Source organism: Neofelis nebulosa, chromosome 16, assembly GCF_028018385.1.
Source record: "Neofelis nebulosa isolate mNeoNeb1 chromosome 16, mNeoNeb1.pri, whole genome shotgun sequence".
In the NCBI taxonomy this organism is placed as follows: Eukaryota; Metazoa; Chordata; class Mammalia; order Carnivora; family Felidae; genus Neofelis; species Neofelis nebulosa.
Genome location: NC_080797.1, coordinates 64,721,741 through 64,744,313, shown reverse-complemented (window position 1 = coordinate 64,744,313; position 22,573 = coordinate 64,721,741). Strand labels below are relative to the sequence as shown.

General features: G+C 40.5%; 1 protein-coding gene across 2 annotated transcripts in view; it reads left to right on the top strand.

Annotated features, from left to right (window-relative positions):
- METTL16 (methyltransferase 16, RNA N6-adenosine) overlaps positions 1–22,199 on the top strand; it is a 71,855-nt gene extending 49,656 nt beyond the window's left edge. For both annotated transcript variants that reach the window (XM_058704265.1, XM_058704266.1), the window contains exons 7-10: positions 9,994–10,063; positions 11,139–11,228; positions 21,140–21,313; positions 21,433–22,199. In XM_058704265.1, coding sequence (XP_058560248.1) covers positions 9,994–10,063; positions 11,139–11,228; positions 21,140–21,313; positions 21,433–22,056 — 958 coding nt within the window. In that variant the 3' untranslated portion in view covers positions 22,057–22,199. The remainder of the gene's footprint in view (positions 1–9,993; positions 10,064–11,138; positions 11,229–21,139; positions 21,314–21,432) is intronic.
- Positions 22,200–22,573: the final 374 nt, after the last annotated feature.

Here is a 22,573-nt window from a genome sequence, read left to right as displayed (position 1 = left end):
AGATTTGTAATGTGCGGTAGTTTAAATGATAAATTTTGAGATCAGGTGGACATTAGGGCTGTTCTGCATGTCGAGGGGCATTTATTCTGGTAATTCAATATAGGCAGCGAAATGTTAGGTTCCACAACTAGGGAAATTTTTAGACTATGCTCATGTCCACTTTACATGCCAAACTTCTGCTTGTGTCTGTTTTTCTGTATTACGCTTTAGTTTAAGGTTTGGTGTTTTAAAAAGTTTTAAAATAACCAGTCCCCACTAAAAAGAACCGGTAGGGGCACCTGGGTGGTTCAGTTGGTTAAGCATCTGACTTCAGCTCAGGTCATGATCTCATGATTTGTGAGTTCAAGCCCTGCGTCAGGCTGTGTGTTGACAGTTCAGGGCCTGGAGCCCCTGCCTTGGATTCTGTGTCTCCCTCTCTCTCTGCCCCTCCCCATTCATGCTTGCTCTCTCTCTCTCTCTCTCTCTCTCCCTCTCTCAAAAGTAAATAAACATTAAAAAAATGTTTTTAACAAAAAACATAAAAAGAACCAGGCGCCTTGGAGAAATGGGTGATTCCACTGCTAGGTAAGTATAAGTTTAAGAAGAGCCTGGAATATTTTATGGTATCAAAAAGTAAGGAAGTGTTCAAAAAATGACCTGTCAGAAGTATACAAGAGCTAGCCCAAGCCAAATCTGAGACAATATGATTTCAAAATAAATAATGATAATAATTGATTTTAACCTATTAAATAAAATAAGCAGATGAAATACATAAAGGGGATAGAGGAAAAGTTCTTTGTCACAGTATCCCAACTAGTACATGCAGAAGGAGCAATAAAGTGAGAAAAATCACCATTTTGTCATCATTATTATAATAATTGATTCATGGAAAATCAACAATGGAAAATTCGAGGAGGGACAGGATGTTAACAATTTCAGAGTATCTCCCCACAGATGACTTACAATCACAAAGAAATAACGGTAACATTACAGTAGAGAAGCCTGGGGGACCCCGCCTTAAGCAGGTAATCACCTTCTGATGTGCTGCACCCAGGACACTACAGCACCCTGTGCTCTTCATGCCCAGCGTGTATAACTTGAACCTAACTCTGAGGAAACTCCAGACAAACCAATTGGAGGGGTTTTGTAAAACATTTCTTCAGAAATAGAAAGGTCATGAAAGTTACAAAAACAAACAAAAAAAGGGCTGAGGAACTGTTGCAGATTGAAGGAGACTAAAGAGACTTGACACGTAAATGAAATGCAGGATCTTAGATCTTGCATCAGGGGAGAAAATTGCCATGAAGGACATTATTGGGATAATTGGTGAAATTTGAAAATGGGCTGTATTCCAGATAATAGTATTGTATGAGTGTTAAATTTTCTCAATTTGATAATTGTTCTGTAGTTATGAAGGAGAAGGTCCTTGTTTTTAAAATGTGCATGCCAAAATATTAAGAGTTAAAGGGGCATGATGATGACTGTAGCTAACACTCAAATATTGAAAACAAAACAAAACACACATACCGAACAAGCAAGTGGAGAAAATGCTGATTGATGAATCTGGGTGAAGAGTATACTGGAATCATTTGTACTAATTTTGCAACTCTTCTGTATGTTTGAAATTATTTCAGAATACTTTTTCTTGAAGCTGCTATCTCAGAGGAATTACTAAATGTTGTAATGAGTGCAGTGTTACTTGCATCATTAAAATAGTATAATGGGTTCAAAGTCTCCTGGGTAGCTAGATCTTCCTTTTGTTCATCTTTTTTCTACTTGCATTTTGATTAGTTGTCACAAGATGTTTGTGAGAGTAGCTAGGATCTAATGCGTAGGCATTTCTTAAAGTGAAGTCAGCTCAGAATTTTTTTTAAATACATGCTATAACTTTGTCCTATAAGAAATAGAAGTGTTTCAGGAAACAGTTAAGTATACTGATGAGATTAAATCTTAGATTCACAAGTCTAGTATTCAGTTTACAGCAAGGGTTAAAAGAAATATGCACTCTGCCAAGTGTATGTTAACTACCGATGACATATTTAACCATAACAAGCCTTACTTATCTAAATATTTGCTTCCCTTCATCTCCTGAGGAAATTTAGAATATCTTTGATTTGTCTCTGTTCTGGACTGTTTCTTGGTTTCTGGTGACTCTGATCTAATCTGTTCAGGAATGGTAATCTTAAAGGAAAGGTCTTCACCTATTTTATACTGTTACTATTTGAGCACTAATTGCTCTTGATTTCTTTTTTTGTATCTTGTTCCTAAAATACCAAAGGCTTTTAATTCCTGGTTAATGATTTCTCCATTTATATACTGTCTTCTTAAAGGGAGCATATTGTTTTTGTCCTAAACATTTTAAAACCACCAAATGAAATTGATTGTGCTCTAAGTAAATTTACCCAGGTTTGTTTAAAGTGGTTTAGGTAAAACAATTATTTCTTTGTATTTTCAAAGGAGAAAATGATTGACTAAACAAAATAGGGGCAGTCACCTGTTGTTGAGCCCACAAACAATGAAAACAAAATAGTAGTGCATACTATTTCTAGAGCAGTATAATGGTGTTTCTCATACTTCTGTAAACATTAAGATTTTCATTTATATTATTTAATGTATTAAGTTGGAACCATATGAAATGGCCACTGTATTTATGATACAAAGCCGGATACAAAAACATTCTGTGCCTGCATTTATATCAAAGTCTAAAGAGGCAAAATTATTAAGACAGAATGACCAGGGGGTCACTGGAGGCTGGGGTAGGATGGGAAAAGACTGCGAAGGGGCACAAGGGAACTTTTTAGGGTGCTGTAAATGTTCTATATCTTTTTTTAAAAAAAATTTTATGTTTATTCATTTTTGAAAGACAGAGACAGAACACAAGCAGGGGTGGGGCGGAGAGAGAAGGAGACACAGAATTTGAAGCAGGCTCCAAGCTCTGAGCTGTCAGCACAGAGCCTGACACGGGGCTTGAACTCACAAACCGCGAGATCGAGACCTGAGCTGACGTCAGACGCTCAGCTGACTGAGCCACCCAGGTGCCCCTAAATGTTCTATATCTTGATTGTGATGGTGGTATTGTACGCATTTGTCAAAATTCACTGAACTACATACTTAGATTTAAAAAAAGGCGTGCCTGTGGGAATGCAAGCTGGTGCAGCCACTCTGGAAAACAGTTTGGAGGTTCCTCAAAAAATTAATAATAGAACTATCCTAGACCCAGCAATTACACTACTAGGTATTTATCCAAGGGATACAGGTGTGCTGTTTTGAAGGGACATATGCACCCCAGCGTTTATAGCAGCACTATCAACAATAGCCAGAGTATGGAAAGAGCCCAAATGCCCATCGATGGATGAATGGATAAAGAAGATGTGGTGTGTGTGTGTGTGTGTGTATATATATATCTATATAGATATAGAGATAGATAGATATACACATACACAATGGAGTATTACTTGGCAATCAAAAAGAATGAAATCTTGCTATTTGCAACTACGTGGATGGAATTGGAGGGTATTATGCTAAGTGAAATTAGTCAGAGAAAGACAAAAATCATATGACGTCTCTCATATGAGGATTTTAAGAGACAAAAACAGATGAACATAAGTGAAGGGAAACAAAAATAATATAAAAACAGGGAGAGGGATGAAACAGAAGAGACTCTTAAATATGGAAAACAAACAGAGACTTACTGGAGGGGGTGTGGGAGGGGAGATGGGCTAAATGGGTAAGGGGCACTAAGGAATCTACTCCTGAAATCATTGTTGCACTATATGCTAATTTGGATGTAAATTAAAAAAAAATAATAAAAAAATAATCTAGCACACAGAAAAAAGGTGGGGGGGGGGGTGCCTGGGTGGCTCAGTCAAGTGTCCCAACTCTTGATCTCAGCTCAGGTCTTGCTCTCAGGGTCATGAGTTGAAGCCCCACATTGGGCTCTGCACTGGGCGTGAAACCTACTTAAGAAAAAAATAAAATAGGGGCACCTAGGTGGCTCAGTCAGTTAGGTGGCTGACTTCAGCTCAGGTCATGATCTCCCGGTCCATGGGTTCGAGCCCCGCACTGGGCTCTGTACTGACAGCTCAAAGCCTGGAGCCTGCTTCCGATTCTGTGTCTCCCTCTCTCTCTGCCCCTCCCCTGCTTGCAGTCTGCTTCTCTGTCTCTCAAAAATAAATAAAAACATTTAAAAAATAAAATAGGAAAATTTTACTGTATACAAGTTAAATCCCAATAAAGCTGATGTAAATGTAAAAATTCCCCTCGTGTCCCTTCTGTTTTTGTTGTCATTCATTTATACTTATGTATATTCATACATAATCAAAGCATGCATAATTAAATATGTTGTTGGTGATTTTTTTTAATGTTTATTTCTTTATTTTGAGAGAGAGGGAGAGAGAGAATCCCAAGCAGACTCCACACTGTCAGTGCAGAGCCCAGTGCGGGGCTGGATCCCACTAACCACGAGATCATGACCTGAGCCAAAATCGAGTTGGATGCTTAATTGACTAAGCCACCCAGGTGCCCATGGTATTGTTATTTTTAGCAAACTGTTACCTGTTGGCTTAATTAAGAATTTTAAAAGTTTTAGGGTATCTGGATGGCTCAGTCGGTTAAGCGTCTAACTCTTGATTTGGCTCAAGTCATGATCTCACAGTTTGTGGAATCAAACCCTACTTCGGGCTCTATGCAGACAGTGTGGACCCTGCTTGAGATTCTCCCTCCCTGTCTCTGCCCCTCCCATGCTTGTGTGTGCTTGCTCTAAATAAATAAATAAATAAACAAACAAACAAACAAACAAACATTAAAAATTTTTAGAAAAAGAATTTTAAAAGTTTTGATTTTTTTTTCAACTTCCACTTATTTTCTCCCTTGTTCTTCATTTTATATAGATCTGAGTTTCTGACTGATATAATTATCCTTCTTGTAAGGCCTTGCAAATGTTAAAGAGAAGTTCTCTAGAGAAGGAACTGACAATAAATTCCCTCAATTTCTGTTTGTCTGAGAAAGTCTTATTTCACCTTCACTTTTGAAGGATAATGTTGCAGAGTACAGAATTCTAGCTAGGTTGGTGGGTTTTTTCCTCTCAACATTTTAAACATTTCACTCTACTCTCGCATGGCTCCTTTTTTTTTTTTTTTCTTTTTTTTCTTTTCTTAAGTTTCTTTATTTATTTTGAGAGAGAGCTGGTGTGGGGAAGCAGAGAGAGAGAGGAAAGATAGAATCCCAAGCAGACTCCGTGCTGTCAGTGCAGAGCCCAGTGTAGGGCTCCATCTCACAAACCTGAGTGCCCCACACTGGGCTCCATCTCACAAACTGTGAGATCATGACCTGAGCTGAAACCAGGAGTCAGATGCTTAACTGACTGAGCCACCCAGGTGCCCCCCTGTGTTGTTTCCTAAGACGAGTTTGATGTAATTCTTTCTTTGTTCCTCTATAGATAATGTGGCTTTTTCCCTTTGGCTTCTTTTAGAATTTTTTTCTTTATCTTTGGTTTTCCATATTTTGGAAATCTCATGCCTTAGTTGTAAATTGTGTGTGTGTGTGTGTGTGTGTGTGTGTGTGTGTGTGTGTGTGTGTGTGTGTTTCCTGTTCAGTGATCTCTTACCTTCCCAAATCTGTGGTTTGGTGTCTGGCATTAATTTGGGGGAAATTCCCGGTCATTAGTGTTTCAAATGATTTTTCTGTGCCTTTCTGTCTTTTGTTTTTGGAATTCCAATTATACATATTTTACACCTTTTGTAGTTGTCCCACAGTTCCTGGATATTGTATTCTGTTTCCCTGCCCAGTGCTTTTTCTCTTTACTTTTCAGTTTTAGCAGTTTTGCTGAGCTATCCTCACACTCAGAGATTCTTTCTTCATCTGTGTCCAGTCTCCTGATGAGCCCATCAAAGGCATTCTTCCTTTCCATTACAGAGGTTTTGACTTGTAGCATTTCTTTTTCATTTTCTTAGAATTTCCATTTCTGCTTACATTGCCCATCTGTTCTTACATGCTGTCTGTTTTATCCATTAGAGCCCTTAGTATCTTAATCATGGTTGTTTTAAATTCCTGGTCTCATAACTCCCACGTTCTTGCCATATGTGGTTCTGATGCTTGCTCTGTGTCTTCAAACTGTTTTTTGCCTTTTAGTATGTTTTGTTAGTTTTCTTAATAGAAACACATAATATACTGCGTAAAAGGAACTGCTGTAAGTAGACCTTTAGTAATGTGGTGGGTGAGGTGTGGAGAGAGGGGAGATATTCTATGGTGTGAATAGATCAGTCTTTTAGTGAGCCTGTCCCTCTGGATTGTGAACTTCACACTTGCTTCTCAGTCCCTCCTTACTCTCTTCCCCTCCACTCTGGTGGGACAGGATGGCTAGAGTAGGCTGGAGTTGGATGATGCCATTCCTCTATGTCAGTTAGGCTCTGATAATACCTTAACAGGTTAGGATCTGGTTAACTAGTTTCTCTTGAGGGCAGGCCTCATTAAGAACAGGATGCTCCAGAGGATTACTCCTTTTCCCTTTTCCCTGCTGGAAGCACAGAGAATTTTTCTCCCATATTCACTGTGAGAACCTAGTCAAGCTCTTGGACATAAAATTGATAAAAGTTTTGGGGTCCTGATGACAGAGTCCTCCCGGGTTTTTTCTCTCTCAGACCTGTCCCTGCTGAGTCTCCAGCAATTTGTCAGCTGCAGTTCAGTTTCCCTACCTCAGCACTGATTCCCATGGAGGTTTTGCTCCGGGATTTTTGTTCTGGTGAGTTGTGATTCTTTGTATTTGCCTGTTGGTTTCTCTAATTTTAGAGTCAGTGGTTTCCCCTGTGAATAGTTGCTTCTGTGATGGATATAGGAAGAGTTAATTTTTTAGTTGGTTCAGCCTTTTACTTAAACAGTGTGGCAACTTCCAGCTTCTTAACATGTTGGACTAGAAACTAGAAGTCTCCCTATGTATTTTTATCTGTTTATTAATCTTAACTGAGTTGTAGGAGTTCCTTATATATATTGAATACAAGTCTTTTATAGGATGTATTTTGCAAGTATTTCCTCCCAGTCTGTGGTCTGCCTTTTTATTTTTATAACCATGTTTTTTGAAGAGCAAGCCTTGGGTACCTTTGTTTAATCACCTGATCATAGGGCACTCCTGGGTGGCTCAGTCAGTTAAGCATCTAACTTTAGCTCAGGTCATGATCTCGCAGTTTGTGAGTTCGAGCCCTACATCGGGCTCTGTGCTGACAGCTCGGAGCCTGGATCTTGCTTTGGATTCTGAGTCTCCTTCTCTCTCTGCCCCTCCCCTGCTCTCTCTCTGTCTCGCAAAAATAAATAAACTGTTATAAAAAAAAAAAAAAAAAAGTTTTTTTAAAAATCACCTGATCATATAAGTGAGTCTGTTTCTGGACTATATTCCATTGTCTTGATCTGTATGTCTATATTTATGCCATTACCATATTGTCTTGATTATCGGAGCTTTATACGAAGTCTTGAATTCAAGTGGTGTAAGCCCTCCAGTTTTGTTCTTTTCCAAAAAAAATTGTTTTGGATATTTGAATTCTTTTCTCTTTTTTTTTAAAGAAAAAACTTTTTTAAAGTTTTTTCATTTATTTACTTTGAGAGAGAGTGCATGAGCATATACCAGGGAGGGACCGAGAGGAGGGGTAGAGAATCCCAAGCAGGCTCTGCTGTCAGCACAGAGCCTGATGCAGTGCTCAGTCCCATGAACCATGAGATCATGACCTGAAAACTGTGATTCTCTTACTGTTTTCTAGTCTAATTAGTTATTACAGCCTGAGACCATATTTTGTATTATTCTAATCCTTTAAAAGTGTTCTAAGACTTGTGGGTCCTGGCTGGCTCAGTCAGTAAGGCTGTGGCTTTTGATCCCAGGGTTGTAAGTTTGAACCCCATGTTGCATGAAGAGATAGATTACTTAAAAATAAAATCTTTTTTTACAAAAGTGTCTCCAGCCTCTCTGTACTTTTAAGATTTTCTCTTTATCTCTGATTTTCAGTAATTTAAATATTTTTTTAATATTTATTTACTTTTGAGAGAAAGAGGGAGAGAGAGCATGTATGTGTGTGAGTAGGGAAAGGGCAGAGAGAGAGAGGGAGACATAGAATCCAAAGCAGGCTCCAGGCTCTGAGCTGTCTGCAAAGAGCCCAACTCAGGGCTTGAACTCATGAACCGTGAGATCATGACCTGAGCCAAAGTCCGTCGCTTAACAGACCGAGCCACCCAGGCTCCCCTGATTTTCAGTGATTTAATTGTGAGGTACCCTGATAGCATTTTCCTTATGTTTCTTCTTTGTGGGGTTCATTGGACTTTGTGTGTGTAGACTTATAATTTTTTTCAATTTTGGAAAAAACTGGCCCTTTTTTCAAATATTTTTTTGTCTCTTCTTCCCTTTTCTGAAATGCCACTTATGTGTATTGCTTGATACTGTCCCACAGGTCATAGGTGCTATGTGTATTTTTTTTCCCCATGTGCTTTATTTTGGGTAGTTTCTATTGCTATGTATTCAGGTTCACAGGTCTTTCCTTTTGCAGAATCTCATATGTTGTTAATCCTGTCCAGTGAAAATTTAATTCTAGGTATCATAATTTTCATGTCTAGAAGTTCTATTTGGTTGGTTTTGATGTCTTCCTTTATACTCTGTACTATGTCCATGTTTTGTCGTGGAGCATATTTCTAAGAGCTGTTTTAATGTCATCATCTGCTAACTTCATCATCTCTCATTTCTTGATCTGTTTCTAATAATTGATTTTTTTTTAATCCTGGTTGTAAGTCATTTTCCTGCCCCCCCCCCCCTTTTTTTTCCTGCCTGTTTTAATGTCTGGTCATTTTTGGTTGGATGCTACATATTGCAAATCTTACGTTTTGGGGTGCTGCGTTTCATTGTGTTCCTTTAAAGAGTGTTGGATTTTGTTCTGATGTTTACTTAAGTTATCTGTAATCACTTTGGTCCTTTTGAGTCTTGCTTTTAATTTTAAGCTTCATTAGGGTAAAGATAGAATAGCCTCTAGCCCCATTACAAAGCAGCATCCTTTCTAGGACTCTACCAGATGCCCCTTTATTAACAAGGGTTTTTTGCTTTGGCCAGTAGAACTACAAACTAGTCCAGCTCTGTCTGGACTCTAGGAATTGTTCAGCTGACTGCTTTCTGGGAATTCTTTCCCTAGCCTCACAGAGTTCCACCTCACACACATGCAGATCATTATTCTGCAGAATATTCCAGGGAACTCTTCTGCAGATGGCCATAATTCTCTATGCACCTCCTTCCTTTCTTGTATTTTGCCCTTCAGATTCTTACTGTGTGGGCTTCTGAAATCCATCTCTCCCTCATTAATTCAGCAAATTATTGGGATCTGTTTCATGACCTTTCCCTGCATTGCTGCTTGGAAAATTTCCTTCAGGCAGTAAGCTCTGGCAATTAGGGGCTCACCTCATCTCTCTGAGATCATAGGTCTTCACTGTAGTTGTCCAATGTCTGAAAAACAGTTGTTACATATATTTTGTCAAGTTTCCTAGTTGCTTGTGATGGAAGGCATAGTAGTTAATCCTTCATAGGCTAAATTCTATTCTTTTACCTTTTAACTAGTTCACTCCATCTTCTCCCCACTCCTTCTAGATTTGTATTTACTATAGAAGAAATTGACTTCATGTTCTTTTGAAACACTAATATAATATCCTTTAATTATTTGCAGGTTAAGCCATCTCAAAATACAGGTTCATGCCAGATTTTATAATTTCTGTTAAAATGGTATAGGTGGTGTTTTGGAGAGGCTAAGTGGGTTTTTTGTTGTTGTTGTTGTTTTTTGTTTTGTTTTGGGCTTGTTTTCATTTGTTAGGTTTGTTTTTTTCCTAAATACACGATGTATAATTTTTGTTATTGACACTTAGAACTTAACTCAGAATTTTTTACGACTGTTCTCATTTTGTTCTACGACTGTTCTCATTTTGTTCGCTTGAGAAATACTTAATTAAAAAATGTAACCATATGAAACAGTGTTTTACTTCTGCTTTTTTTTTTCCCCCTAGGTGGTACAGCTGTATGCTGGGGAAAAAATGCAGCTTGGCTCCTCTAAAGGAAGAACTTCGCATACAAGGGGTAAAGCTTTATCATTGCTGTTCTGATGTATCTACTTGTGATGGCAGAGTGTAGAATTTGCTTTTATACTTTAAAACTCTAAATATGTTTTTTTTGTTTGTTTATTTTTGAATTTTGTAATTCTGGGGCTAAAAGAGGCTTTTTATAAATTATTTTTATAAGGCCTTCTTTGACAATTATAACAGAGAAAAGATGGGGAAAACAGGATGAGAGGTCCCAGAAATGAAAAAAACCTGGTGCCATCTGCCACTGACGCCACATCGAATTCCTTTGTAATTACAGAAACTGAAGTCTACATAAGCTAAGGGGCTTGTTCTGGGTCACATGCCTAGTTATCAAAGATCAGCTATAACTAGAATGGTCTTCAATCAAGTGTGGTTCCCTTCATGGTACAATCCACATGAGTTCATACCCTTGCTTCTGTTTTGAAAAGCAGGTGGCAAATTAATACTGCCCCCTGACTTCTCTCCCAGTTTATGAAGTTTTGGCACAAGTAAGCATGAGTCAGGTGAGTTTTCAGAGAAGGGGGTCAGATGTATGGTCAGTGGCAGAAACCAAGGTTCTGATTTCTGGTTTCTCTCTGACATTGTACTCATCCTGTTTTCCCTATCACACCTTTTCTTTGTTAAAATTGTAACAGCTGCAAAGTAATTTCATTTTTTTCCCATAAAATCCGATAGATAAAAGGGAGACTACATAGCTGTATCTAGCCAGGCTTTGGTGGCTCTCTTTCCTTAAAAAAGAAAGAAAAGATAACAACAACAACAAAAAAAATATTTTAATCATTTACCAGTGGTTTTCTGAAGGAGCTGTGTTATTTTGGGTGTTTTGTATATTTGGACCTTCAAGCCAGAACTGTAAATTCTCTATAATGTTTTAGGAGAGGAAAACATCCACAACTTTGTTGAGAGATAATTTATTCATTGATTGTTAGATAACTGTGCGTAACTGGGGATAGTAGTGTTTGTTAACTGATAAAAAGAAAAACCAACACATAATTAACATGAGGCAGGAGCCAAAAACATATTGGTAGAATGACTTCAGTTTGATGAGATGACATGTTTCTTGGTTTCAGGTTCCTAAAGTCACCTACACTGAATTCTGTCAAGGCCGGACAATGAGATGGGCTTTAGCTTGGAGTTTTTATGATGATGTTACAGTGCCCGTAAGTAGAGACTTTGTTATAGCTTTTTCAAATGCCAGCACATGGTGGGTTTCAGTAGGTCATAAATAAATCTGTACTGTCTTGTTTCCCTCAAGTTTGCCCTAGATGCTTATGTCAGAATGGGAAGTGTTACAAAATAAGGCACAGTCCTATAAGGCTGACTGGTGACCATGGAGCCTTTCTCTGTGGGTTTGGGCAGCACTGTGAGTCTTGTTTAGCAAATATAAATGAATTAGAAATGCGTCTTTTGGGAATTAAAAATTTAGATCATATAACCTGTAGAAATACCTTGCAGGTATAATTATTCTGTTGGCTATTCCTTTAGAATTGAAATTGAAGTCTGTTTATTTTTCTTTATTATTGATACGCTTTCTTTCATAGGGTAGCTGTCTCTTGGGGTTATGGGTGAATACAGAAATTGCCATTTTGTGTTGCAGGCTTTTGATGTGTAACACTTAGGGATTATTCCAGTAAAGGGTTCTGTCTTAGCTTTAAGAGTACCACTAGAATATTGATCAGTTTTGAAGCTGGGTATAGGTTATTATCCTAGGCTCTCTACTTTGCATATGCCTAAGCTTGAACATTTTCTGGAATAGAATGTTTTAACAAATGATTTGTTCCACAAATTTCTCTGTCCTTTGTGCTATTATATGTAAAGCAAAAATACTTCTGAAGTGGTTAGACTGAGTAATTTTTCTGGGCTGCACTGAGAGGTGGTAATAGGAAGGCATCTGTTCTCACATTTCCTTCACAAGAGTGATCAGCCTTGTCACCTGGAGTCTCCCATCTTAAGTTTATGCACACATTGCTGGGCACTGTGCCCCTTCTTCCCATAGTAATTATGGAGGCCTAGTACCTGGTCCTTCAGGTCTGTGATCCCCTATCCATACAATAGGCTTATTATGGGTGCTCCTTTCCCAAAGTCTTGATTGCTCTTGGTCTTTCAAGTCTTAAATGTTGCTGTGTCTGTGAGCCTCTTCCCCTTCTCTCCTAGGACAGAGGAGTACAGGGGACAATTTGCAGATGTTTCTGTATACATGGGCTCAGATTTAAAACTGAGTCTGTCCTCCATGTACTCTGCTACTAGGTGTGCTGCTGGGTTGAAATAAGTATCCCAGTCAAGTTTAAATGGCCTATCCTGTGGAAGCCTATGCCTCCCTCTGTACAATGCAATATAGAGAGACTAGAGGTTAGTGTTTGAAATGTTCACTGTTTTGTTTTTGTTTAAGTTTATTTATTTTGAGAGAGAGAAAGAGAGAGAGTGTGTGTGTGTGTGTGTGTGTGTGTGTGTGTGCATGCGCGCACAAGCTGGGGAGGGGCAGAGAGAGAGGGAGAAAGAATCCCAAGCAGGCTCTGAGCTGCTCAGAGAAATCAAGAGTCAGACGCTTAACTGAGCCACCTAGGTGCCCCTGAAATGTTCACTGTTTATTATTATTTATTTTCTAATGTTTATGTTTGAGAGAGAGAGAGAGCACATGTGCGCATGAGTGGAGGAGGGGCAGAGAGAGAGGGAGACAGAGAATTGGAAGCAGGCCCCAGGCTCTGAGCTGTCAGCACAGAGCTTGATGTGGGGCTCAAACTCACAAACTGTAAGATCATGACCTGAGCTGAAATCAGATGCTTAACCAACTGAGCCACCCAGGCGCCCCAAGATGTTCACTATTTAAAAAGACGTCTCTGGGTTTTTTGTTTTTTTTTTTACCTCCCTGACAGATTATTCTTTCTGTCATTTTCTAGAATATTGGGGCTTTCACACCAAATGGTTAAAATCATTAGTAATGCCCTAGATTGTCCCTGCATAGACACTGGGTTATCCCTGTGCAGATATTAACAGTTGCAGGAAGGTGGAACTGTATCTGTTTCCAAATGATTTCTCTTTTTTTTTTTTTTTTTAAATTTTTTTTTTCAACGTTTTTTATTTATTTTTGGGACAGAGAGAGACAGAGCATTAACGGGGGAGGGGCAGAGAGAGAGGGAGACACAGAATCGGAAACAGGCTCCAGGCTCCGAGCCGTCAGCCCAGAGCCTGACGCGGAGCTCCAACTCACGGACCGCGAGATCGTGACCTGGCTGAAGTCGGACGCTTAACCGACTGCGCCACCCAGGCGCCCCCAAATGATTTCTCTTTAACCTGCTTCCCACATTTGTTGGCACTACAGGTGGAAGAGCTTATAATGGCCTCTGGGCACATTCCATGCCATCTCAGAACCCAGAGTCCCCTTTGCCCTCTTGGATTAGTAGCTGTCTCAGATGAAAATATCAAAGGGCACTATGTTTCTGTGTTAGCAAAATCAGCTTATTTTGAAAAGGATCCTTCTCCCTCCCTGTCTTTTAGGCCATCCTTGAGCTCTGTTCATAGCTTCAACTATCAAAGAATGCCTTTTGCAAAGGGCCTCAGGTTCTCCCATACCAGAATACTCCTCCCACCCCACCACTCTCCTCAACCCAAAGCTGTTAATAACATGTTCCCAAGTGTTCCATTAGGTGCACTTAAACCACTACAGGGAAAATGGCAATTTCTGATTTGCAGTAACCCAGCAACAGTTTCTTAGCACTGGTGCCCTTGATCAGCAACTGCTTTCCCAGGGGTGGTCCCAGGGCACTGGCAAGGTTTTCAGTGAGCTGTCCTCTTGGTTCTCCTTTCATCTACCTGGACCTCTTCCCACCTCTTGCATTTTGAAATGCTCACCTGGCTTTCTCCCTCTTGCTCCTGTTAGGGGTGGGTAGGTAGGAGGATGCTGCTTTCGACGAGGAGAGGAAGCCAAGGACTAGAGCTAGTTAAGTAGAAATATTGACCTACTTCCCCACCCCACCCCCACTCCTGCCTTTTTAGGGTAAATGTGCAAGTTACTATGGCAACTTCTATTTTCACTTATCTCGGGCCCACTAACTCGTTGCTGTTGGTGCTGAATGCTAAAAAAAAATTCTGATTCAAGTGCCTACACTAAGTCCATTGCTCTTAGCTGGATTTATTTTAGCAACAAAAGGATGAGTCCTAGTGTTGATAGAATTTTTGTACAATCATTCCTGACTGATGATGTATATAAGGAAGCATATTGTGAGGACTGTTCTTTACGGATTTAACAAGCCACTTAGAATGCCTCTTTGTCCCAGCTTCTCCTCTAATTGCTCAAGATGTTATTTTAGCTTTGCTTTGCTTTCAGAAGTTTAACACTTGTCAAAACAAGAAGGACAAATAGTGTGGCCCCAGCAAGTTGTGCACTCTTAGTTATGACCATTGCCCTGGAATTCTGGTTAAAAAAAAAATTATCCCCCTGCATTCAAGACATTTCTTTCCTGTCTAAGGAAGTAAAGCTAGAAGGCTTTTGGAAAGCAGATGGAGGGAAGGGGTCAAATTAATCAGGTAACCTTGTTAGTGTCACAGCTGGGGTCTCCTGACAGTGCTCTCTTTACTACTGCATAGGTTTGCAAACTGGTTCTGGATAGGTTAGGGATTCTGTGTAGGGTGCCACAGGGAGATGACAGCTGGGGCAGATGTCAGGTTGGAACTTCAGGCTTTGCTGTCATTTTAACCAGAGATGATCTGATTACATCAATATTACTTATTGACTTTATTTCTTGAAGGGATTCTGCTATTAAATGGCTTGAAAACCAGCACCGTACCAGGCTATACAGCAGGCTGTAAAACAGATTCGATTAAGGAACTGAGCTTTTCAGCAAAATCAGAGCTAAGGACCCTTTGCTTAGTTACTTATCTTATTAAGTATGATCTTCATTGTGATAACACCAAAGAAAGAAGACACCATTTTCTATCCTTATGGTGATTAGTTTTATGGGAGGGAAACGCACACACAGCATTGCTACAGAATTATGTCTGAGTAAGTGCTGAAATGAATGGTCAGGAGTTAGGGAGCTCCTAAAATGAAAGCAGTTCCGGCTAGCTAGTCAGAGCTGACTTCATGGAGGAGTTGTTATGTGAATCATCACACATGTTATGTCATTTTATTTAAACTTAACAAGTGAAGTATTGTCCCCACTTGCTAGATGAGGAAATTGGGGGCTCTAAAAAGTCAGCCTAATCCTCAACCATGCTAACATAATTATTCATTTGTTTTGACCCACAATTCACCACAACAGTCTCAGGATTAACATCGTCAACTAAATGACTTGTGAGAATAACTATTTTGTCGTTTTTTTCATTTCTTTTGTCCTTGGGGACTGTCTCATGATAGATTTTAAAGTCATTTGGAATGTTTCCTCTTTGCGGGTTTATGCCACCAAGCCCATTCATTTCATTTCTTAGGGATTCCTTTTTGTGTGTTATTTAATTTTGTAATTGTGAAAAATACATGATTTCAAAATCAAATCTCATACACATACACACACACACACACACACACACACACACACACACACACTTAGTAATCTAGCTTGTCTTGTGTCTTTGAAACCTCACTGCTGCATGGGTCGCTATTTACACAGTTTTATAATTTATCCTTCCATTGTTTGTTTTTTTAGAGTAAGGAAATACAGATGTAGGGTTAAAACCACCCCTTCTTGGGATACCTGGTTGGCTCAGTTGGTAGAGCATGCGACTCTTGATCTTGGGTTCGTGAGTTTGAGCTGAGCCCCACAGTGGGTGTAGAAATTACTTAAAAATAAAATCATTTTTTAAAAAAAAGAGTCACATGTTCTACCTACTCAGCCAGCCAGGCACCCCAATTTCAGGACATTTTAAACAGTAACCTGTCAGATTAAGATAGCAATAGAAATGCCCACTGAAGGGGGGCGCCTGGGTGGCGCAGTCGGTTAAGCGTCCGACTTCAGCCAGGTCACGATCTCGCGGTCCGTGAGTTCGAGCCCCGCGTCAGGCTCTGGGCTGATGGCTCGGAGCCTGGAGCCTGTTTCCGATTCTGTGTCTCCCTCTCTCTCTGCCCCTCCCCCGTTCATGCTCTGTCTCTCTCTGTCCAAAAAATAAATAAAAAACGTTGAAAAAAAAAATTAAAAAAAAAAAAAAGAAAAAAAAAGAAATGCCCACTGAACTGTTAATAGGAAAGCTGCACCCTTGGACAACAAAATATTCAGTCACTTCATGGCAGCAGAGCTGATACACATTTAAATAAGGCATAGTTGGTGAGGTAATCTGGCTGTCCTTCCCAGCACACCTCCTGTCTGTATTCTAGTCAGGCGTCAGTGTTGGCCCCTTGGCTCTGTTTCTCCAGATAATGATAGTCTGTGCAGAATAATAGCTCACAGGCATTCTGCTTGTTTCTGGAGGACTTAGGGCAGCAGCCATTCAGAGCGCAGCAGAACAGCAAAGCCTCCACTGCAGTGGCCGAGAGCAAGAAGAGCCCTCCTTTCCCCTCAGGACCAGTCTGGAGCTTGTTCTGTCAAAACGAGGAGGCTGTGGCTACCTGCTCAGATCTCTAGTGAATGACTCCCTTCTTTTCTTGCAGATACTGGGGAGAACTTAATGGTTTCCTGTAGCCTGTGGCTTCTTTGACACAGTTTTTGCCTTAGCCATAGTTAACAACAGAGCTTTGGCAGCATAGCAGATGCTACATGGATTTGTGTCACGTTACACCTCATTTGAAAGTCTCTTGACTGATTGCACCACTGAGATGTAGAAATGAAAGTAAGAGTGAGGATTTAAGAAATTTATCTACAGCCCTGTTAGGTAAAGCATATTTTAAAATTTAAGAACTGTTTTTAGGGGCACCTGGGTGGCTCAGTGGGTTGGGCACCGACTTCGGCTCAGGTCATGATCTCACGGTTTGTGAGTTTGAGCCCCGTGTCGGGCTCAGTGCTGACAGCTTGGAGGCTGGAGCCTGTTTCAGAATCTGTGTTCTCTCTCTCTCTCTCTCTCTCTCTCTCTCTGCCCCTCTCCCACTCATACTCTGTCTCTCTCTCTCTCTCTCTCTCTCAAAAATAAATAAGCATTAAAAAAAAATTTTTTTTTTTAAAAACTGTTTTTGTTCCGGGGCGCCTGGGTGGCTCAGTCAGTTAAGGTTCCGACTTTGGCTCAGGTCATGATCACAGTTCATGGGCTCGAGCCCCGTGTCGGGCTCTGTGCTGACAGCTAGGAGCCTGGAGCCTGCTTCAGATTCTGTCTCCCTCTCCTTCTCCTTCTGCCCGTCACCCGCTCATGCTCTGTCTCTGTCTCTCAAAAATAAATAATAAACATTAAAAAAGAACTTTTTCTATTTATATTTTCAATCTAATGTATTCTTTTTTAAAAAAATTGTTTTTCTTTTACATTTATTTATTTTTTTTTTGAGAGACAGAAACAGAGCACAAGTGGGGGAGGGGCAGAGAGAGAGAAGGAGACACAGAATCCCAAGCAGGCTCCAGGCTCCACGCTGACAGCACAGAGCCTGACGTGGGGCTCGAACTCACAAACCGTGAGCTCATGACCTGAGCTGAAGTCGGAGGCTCAACCCAACCCACGGAGCCACCCAGGCGCCCCTCAATCTAATGTATTCTTAAATGCTGCAACAAAATAACATTTGAGGTCCCACCCCCTGTTGATTGTTATTCATTAAATCCTTGCAATTCAAAAAATACAAAACTAGTATCCCCTATGGAGTTTACAGTTCCTCACCAAACTTCTTTCACATTGTCCTTTCAGCTGGGGAATATAGTCGTATATTTTCTAATGCAAAATCAGTTGTAAATTCACCTTTTGGTTCTTCACATTAAACTGAATAAACCATGGTAAATAAGTGATTTTGTTTTACATTTTAAAATGTTAAATTATTGATGTTACTTTGCCGCTTAAACTAGATGATGACAGTTTGAGTGTGGCACCCTTTGTTGAAAACACTTGTGATTTGAGATTATAAGCATATTTGCAGTAAGTTATCTCTGTTGGGGGAAAACAGCTTCTAGTGTTGTGGCAGGGTATCAGATTACCTGCTATTGGGGACCTATGGGGTTGAGTTTAGTTACTAATTTCTCAAGGCCTGCTCCTGTATTTTAGCCCTGCCTGCTAAGAAATTTCAGTACAGGGGCACCTGGGTGGCTTACTCAGTTGAGCGTCCGACTTTGGCTTAGGTCATGATCTCATGGTTCACGAGTTCAAACCTCACATGGGGCTCGTTGCTGTCAGCTCACAGCCCACTTTGGATCCTCTGTCCCCTCTTCTGCTTGCACACGTGCGCGCTCTCTCTCTCTCTCTCTCTCAAAAATAAAACATTTAAAAAAAAAAAAAAGAAATTTCAAGGGCACCTGGGTGCCTCAGTCAGTTGAGCAGCCGACTTTGGCTCAGGTAATGTTTTCACAGTTTGTGGGTTCAAGCCCCACATCGGGCTCTCTGCTGTCAGTGTGAAGCCAGTTTCCAGATCTTCTCTGCTCCCCTCCCTCTGCCCCTCCCCCACTCACACTCATTCTCTCAAAAATAAACTTAAATTTTTTTTTAACGTTTATTTATTTTTGAGACAGAGAGAGACAGAGCATGAACAGGGGAGGGGCAGAGAGAGAGGGAGACACAGAATCTGAAACAGGCTCCAGGCTCTGAGCTGTCAGCACAGAGCCTGACGCGGGGCTCGAACTCACGGACTGTGAGATCATGACCTGAGCCGAAGTCGGACGCCTAGCTGACCGAGCCACCCAGGCGCCCCAAAAATAAACTTATAAAAAAAAGGTAGGGTGGGATAAAAAGGAATTTCAGTACAAATAAGAGGGGGAAAGGAATGATTGCTGTAAGCCAAGCCTATGTTAGACTTTAATCATTTAAAACCCTAAGAATTTCTGGACTATAAATTATCGGTCTTTTGAGTGCCTAGTTTCTATAATAGAGTAAAACTAAAACAGTCTTGGGAGGACTGTGTATGTGTATGTGTGTATTAAAGTAATTCACTAAGAATATTCAGAAATACCAGATTTATCAGTTGGCCATTACATATGGAAAACTGGGACCAAAATGCAAGGTAAAGGAACCATATTTGAGAGGCAGAAGTTTTCATTTTCATCCTGGGGTAATAGGGTAATAAATTGTGTATTTTGTTATTTCTGATTCCCTCGGAACTTGGAAAGTGGATCCTTGATAGAGGTCTTGTTAGGTTCGGTGAGGACACATTTCTCTCCTTTAATTTCTAGAAATGATGGTGAGTCCATTCTTTCTTTTGGAGAAAGAGTATTGTAGGCCAGCTCCAGCATGACCAATCGAGAAACGGCAAAATCTTCACTTTGCTGGTTTGAATTTGTAAACACAAATGATTACCATCTCTGTCAGAAGAGATAGCAGGCACTGTCCTTTTAGCCATATTTCTGGGTGACCTTTAGTGTGCTGGGTGGGCTGTCAGGGATGCTCCTGTTACAGTGAACTGTCCATAGTAACAGCCTTGGATGCTGGGAAGTGGAATGGGGAATCTGGTTCTTCTCTTCCATTCCCCCCCTACACACCATTATCTTTCTTCCTCCACAGCTTAATAGTCATGTTTTAAACTCCTTAATGGAAAGTGTTAGGCTCTCGGTAGACTATAGAAAATATGTTTCTTAGGCTGGGTGATTGATTAATAGCAATACTACTGTGTTAATATCAATATGAATTTGTCTCATCTTGTCTGAGACATTAATTGAACAAGTTCAGATTTAGAGCTTGGAGTCCATGATTTGTTTTTCAAGAGCAGGTTCTTACTCATATATGTACCCTTTGTTTTTGGTCCTTTTCTTCTAAACTTGTTTTCTAGTGTTCTCTAATTCCGTCCCCCCCCCCCTTTTTTTTTAATGTCTTGGTATAAAGGGAAAATATAGATTGTTTCTTAGAAATACGATCTAGAAGTTTTCTAGCATGGAATAAACTGGCTGTTTTGTTGTGTGCATGTGGGATGTGGAGTTGCTGATTATTCCTTACAAGGCCTCACCCAGGAAGCGGACCTGACAGCGTGTATATGCATATGCTCTGTCACCATTGCCAGGCAGAATTGCGTTAACGGCAGCACCACTATCGGCGACTGCTTTTTGCAGGAAAGGGTCTTTCAACCTGACTAAAGTGTTTTCTTTTTATGAGCCTTCCTCCTTATAATCTGCACCTGCTCACTTTGACCCTGACCCTTAGAATTATCTTAATTTTTTAAAGTTTTGATAAATTTTGTCAACAGGTGGAAGTCTGCCTCTTGAAGTGTTCATAATATATCTAGCCTGAACGAAGAACCATTTAAAAAATTTAGTAAATGTTTAAAGAAACAAATTTTAAATATATGTCATTTAGTTTTTAAAATGGAACTTGAGTCCCTCTAGTGGGTAGAGTACAATTCACTTTCTAAGCTTGAAATAGAAAGATGAGAGTCTTGAATTGTGTGGAACTAGCTTTCAAATCCACTCTTCTCATGACCACTGGTATCTCTTCTTCCAGCAGAGAAGCAGTTCACAGCTAGCCATTGGCTTGGTCCCAACATTAGCCAAGATGCAGCAGGCCTCCTTCTCTGCCCATGTGATCCTAGTTGACCCTGGTCATTCCTCACATGTGATCTTCAAGCCTCAACAAGTATAAAGTTGGATTACAAGTAGGCAATTTTAAACCATGCAGTTCTTATTTTTTTAATTTTAATTTTTTAAGTAAGCTTCATGCCCAGCCTGGGGCTTGAACTCACAACCCTGAGACCAAGAGTCACATGCTCTACCAACTGAGCCAGCCAGACACCCCCATGAAGTTCTTGATAGAATAGAACACAGAGTACCCAGGATCCTTGAGTTGCTATGAAATAAATAATCGTACAGGTGTGTGCTGGGCACAACACATAGATGAGGGACATTCAGTAATTGGAGGCTGTTACATGCTGATAGCCTGACCATAGGCAGCATGGTATGGCATGCAAAAGTCTTTGTGTTTTTTAGTGCTCTACATTTGGTAGTAGAAATCATGGAAATGTCCCTAGCTGAGTTCATTATAATACATGAAATTTCATTAGTTGGATAACTTCTTCCCCCATGCCTTCTTTTTCTTTCAGTCACCACCCAGTAAGCGAAGAAAATTAGAGAAGTCAAGGAAACCCATCACGTTCGTGGTGTTAGAGTCTGTGATGAAAGAATTATCCCTCAAAGCATCATCTTTGGGCTCTGAGACAGTGGAAGGCATAGTAGTTGTGACAACGTGGATTGAAAAAATCCTCACCGATCTGAAGGTACTTTGTTAAGCACATTGATGACTTCCTTAACAATAATCTTTTTTCTTTTTTTTTCTTTTTTTTTGAAGTTTTGAGAAAAGTGATTTTCTATAAAATTCTGTTTTTCCTCCGAACAGGTTCAGCATAAACGAGTCCCCTGTGGAAAGGAAGAGGTTAGCCTTTTCCTAACAGCAATAGAAAACTCCTGGATTCATTTAAGGAGAAAGAAACGGGAGCGAGTGAGACAGTTGAGAGAAGTTCCCCGAGCTCCTGAGGACGTCATCCAAGCTTTGGAAGAGAAGAAGTCCACCCCGAGAGAGTCTGGCAGTAGCCAGGATTTGGCCCAGGGCCCCCGGGAGGGCGCCCTGTGTGGGCCTGCTGCACAGGAAGGCGAATCTGCCACTCTTGAGGGCCATTCCTCAAACCAGGATCTGCTTTCCCAGGATGAAAACCCAGAACCTGTGGAGGATGAAAGAAGTGAGGAAAAGGGAGGGATGGAGGCTTCAGAAAATTGTAAAGGCTCTAGCAATGGGGCCCAGGACCGAGAGGCATCTGAGCAGTTCAGCAGCCCGGTGTCTGAAAAAGGAAGCCATCTCCAAGGAGTGGCTGGACATTACCTATTCAAGTGTTTGATAAATGTAAAGAAGGAGGTAGATGATGCTTTAGTTGAAATGCATTGGGTTGAGGGCCAGAATAGGGATTTGATGAACCAGCTTTGTACCTATATACGTAACCAAATTTTCAGGCTTGTTGCTAGTTAAATTCTTGCACAGCTGGGAAGTTTCTATAAAGTAGCTTGCCTTGGGGTGGCAAGAGGTATTCCACCATAGACCCATTGGTCATTATGTGCAGTTTTCTTAAAAAAAAAAAAAAGGAAAGAAAGAAAAAGAAAGAAAAGAAACAATCTATTTTTTTTTTTTTTTTTTTTTTTCTTTTTAAATTTTTTTTTTCAACGTTTTTAATTTATTTTTGGGACAGAGAGAGACAGAGCATGAATGGGGGAGGGGCAGAGAGAGGGAGACACAGAATCGGAAACAGGCTCCAGGCTCCGAGCCATCAGCCCAGAGCCCGACGCGGGGCTCGAACTCACGGACCGCGAGATCGTGACCTGGCTGAAGTCGGACGCTTAACCGACTGCGCCACCCAGGCGCCCCAGAAACAATCTATTTTTAACCCCTGCCCAATCCCCCTTATTAAAGTCACTGGGCATTAGTATGGTAATTCATGAGGATAAATTGTGGTTACCAGCATCAATAAAAAGCCATCAGTAAATTCAGG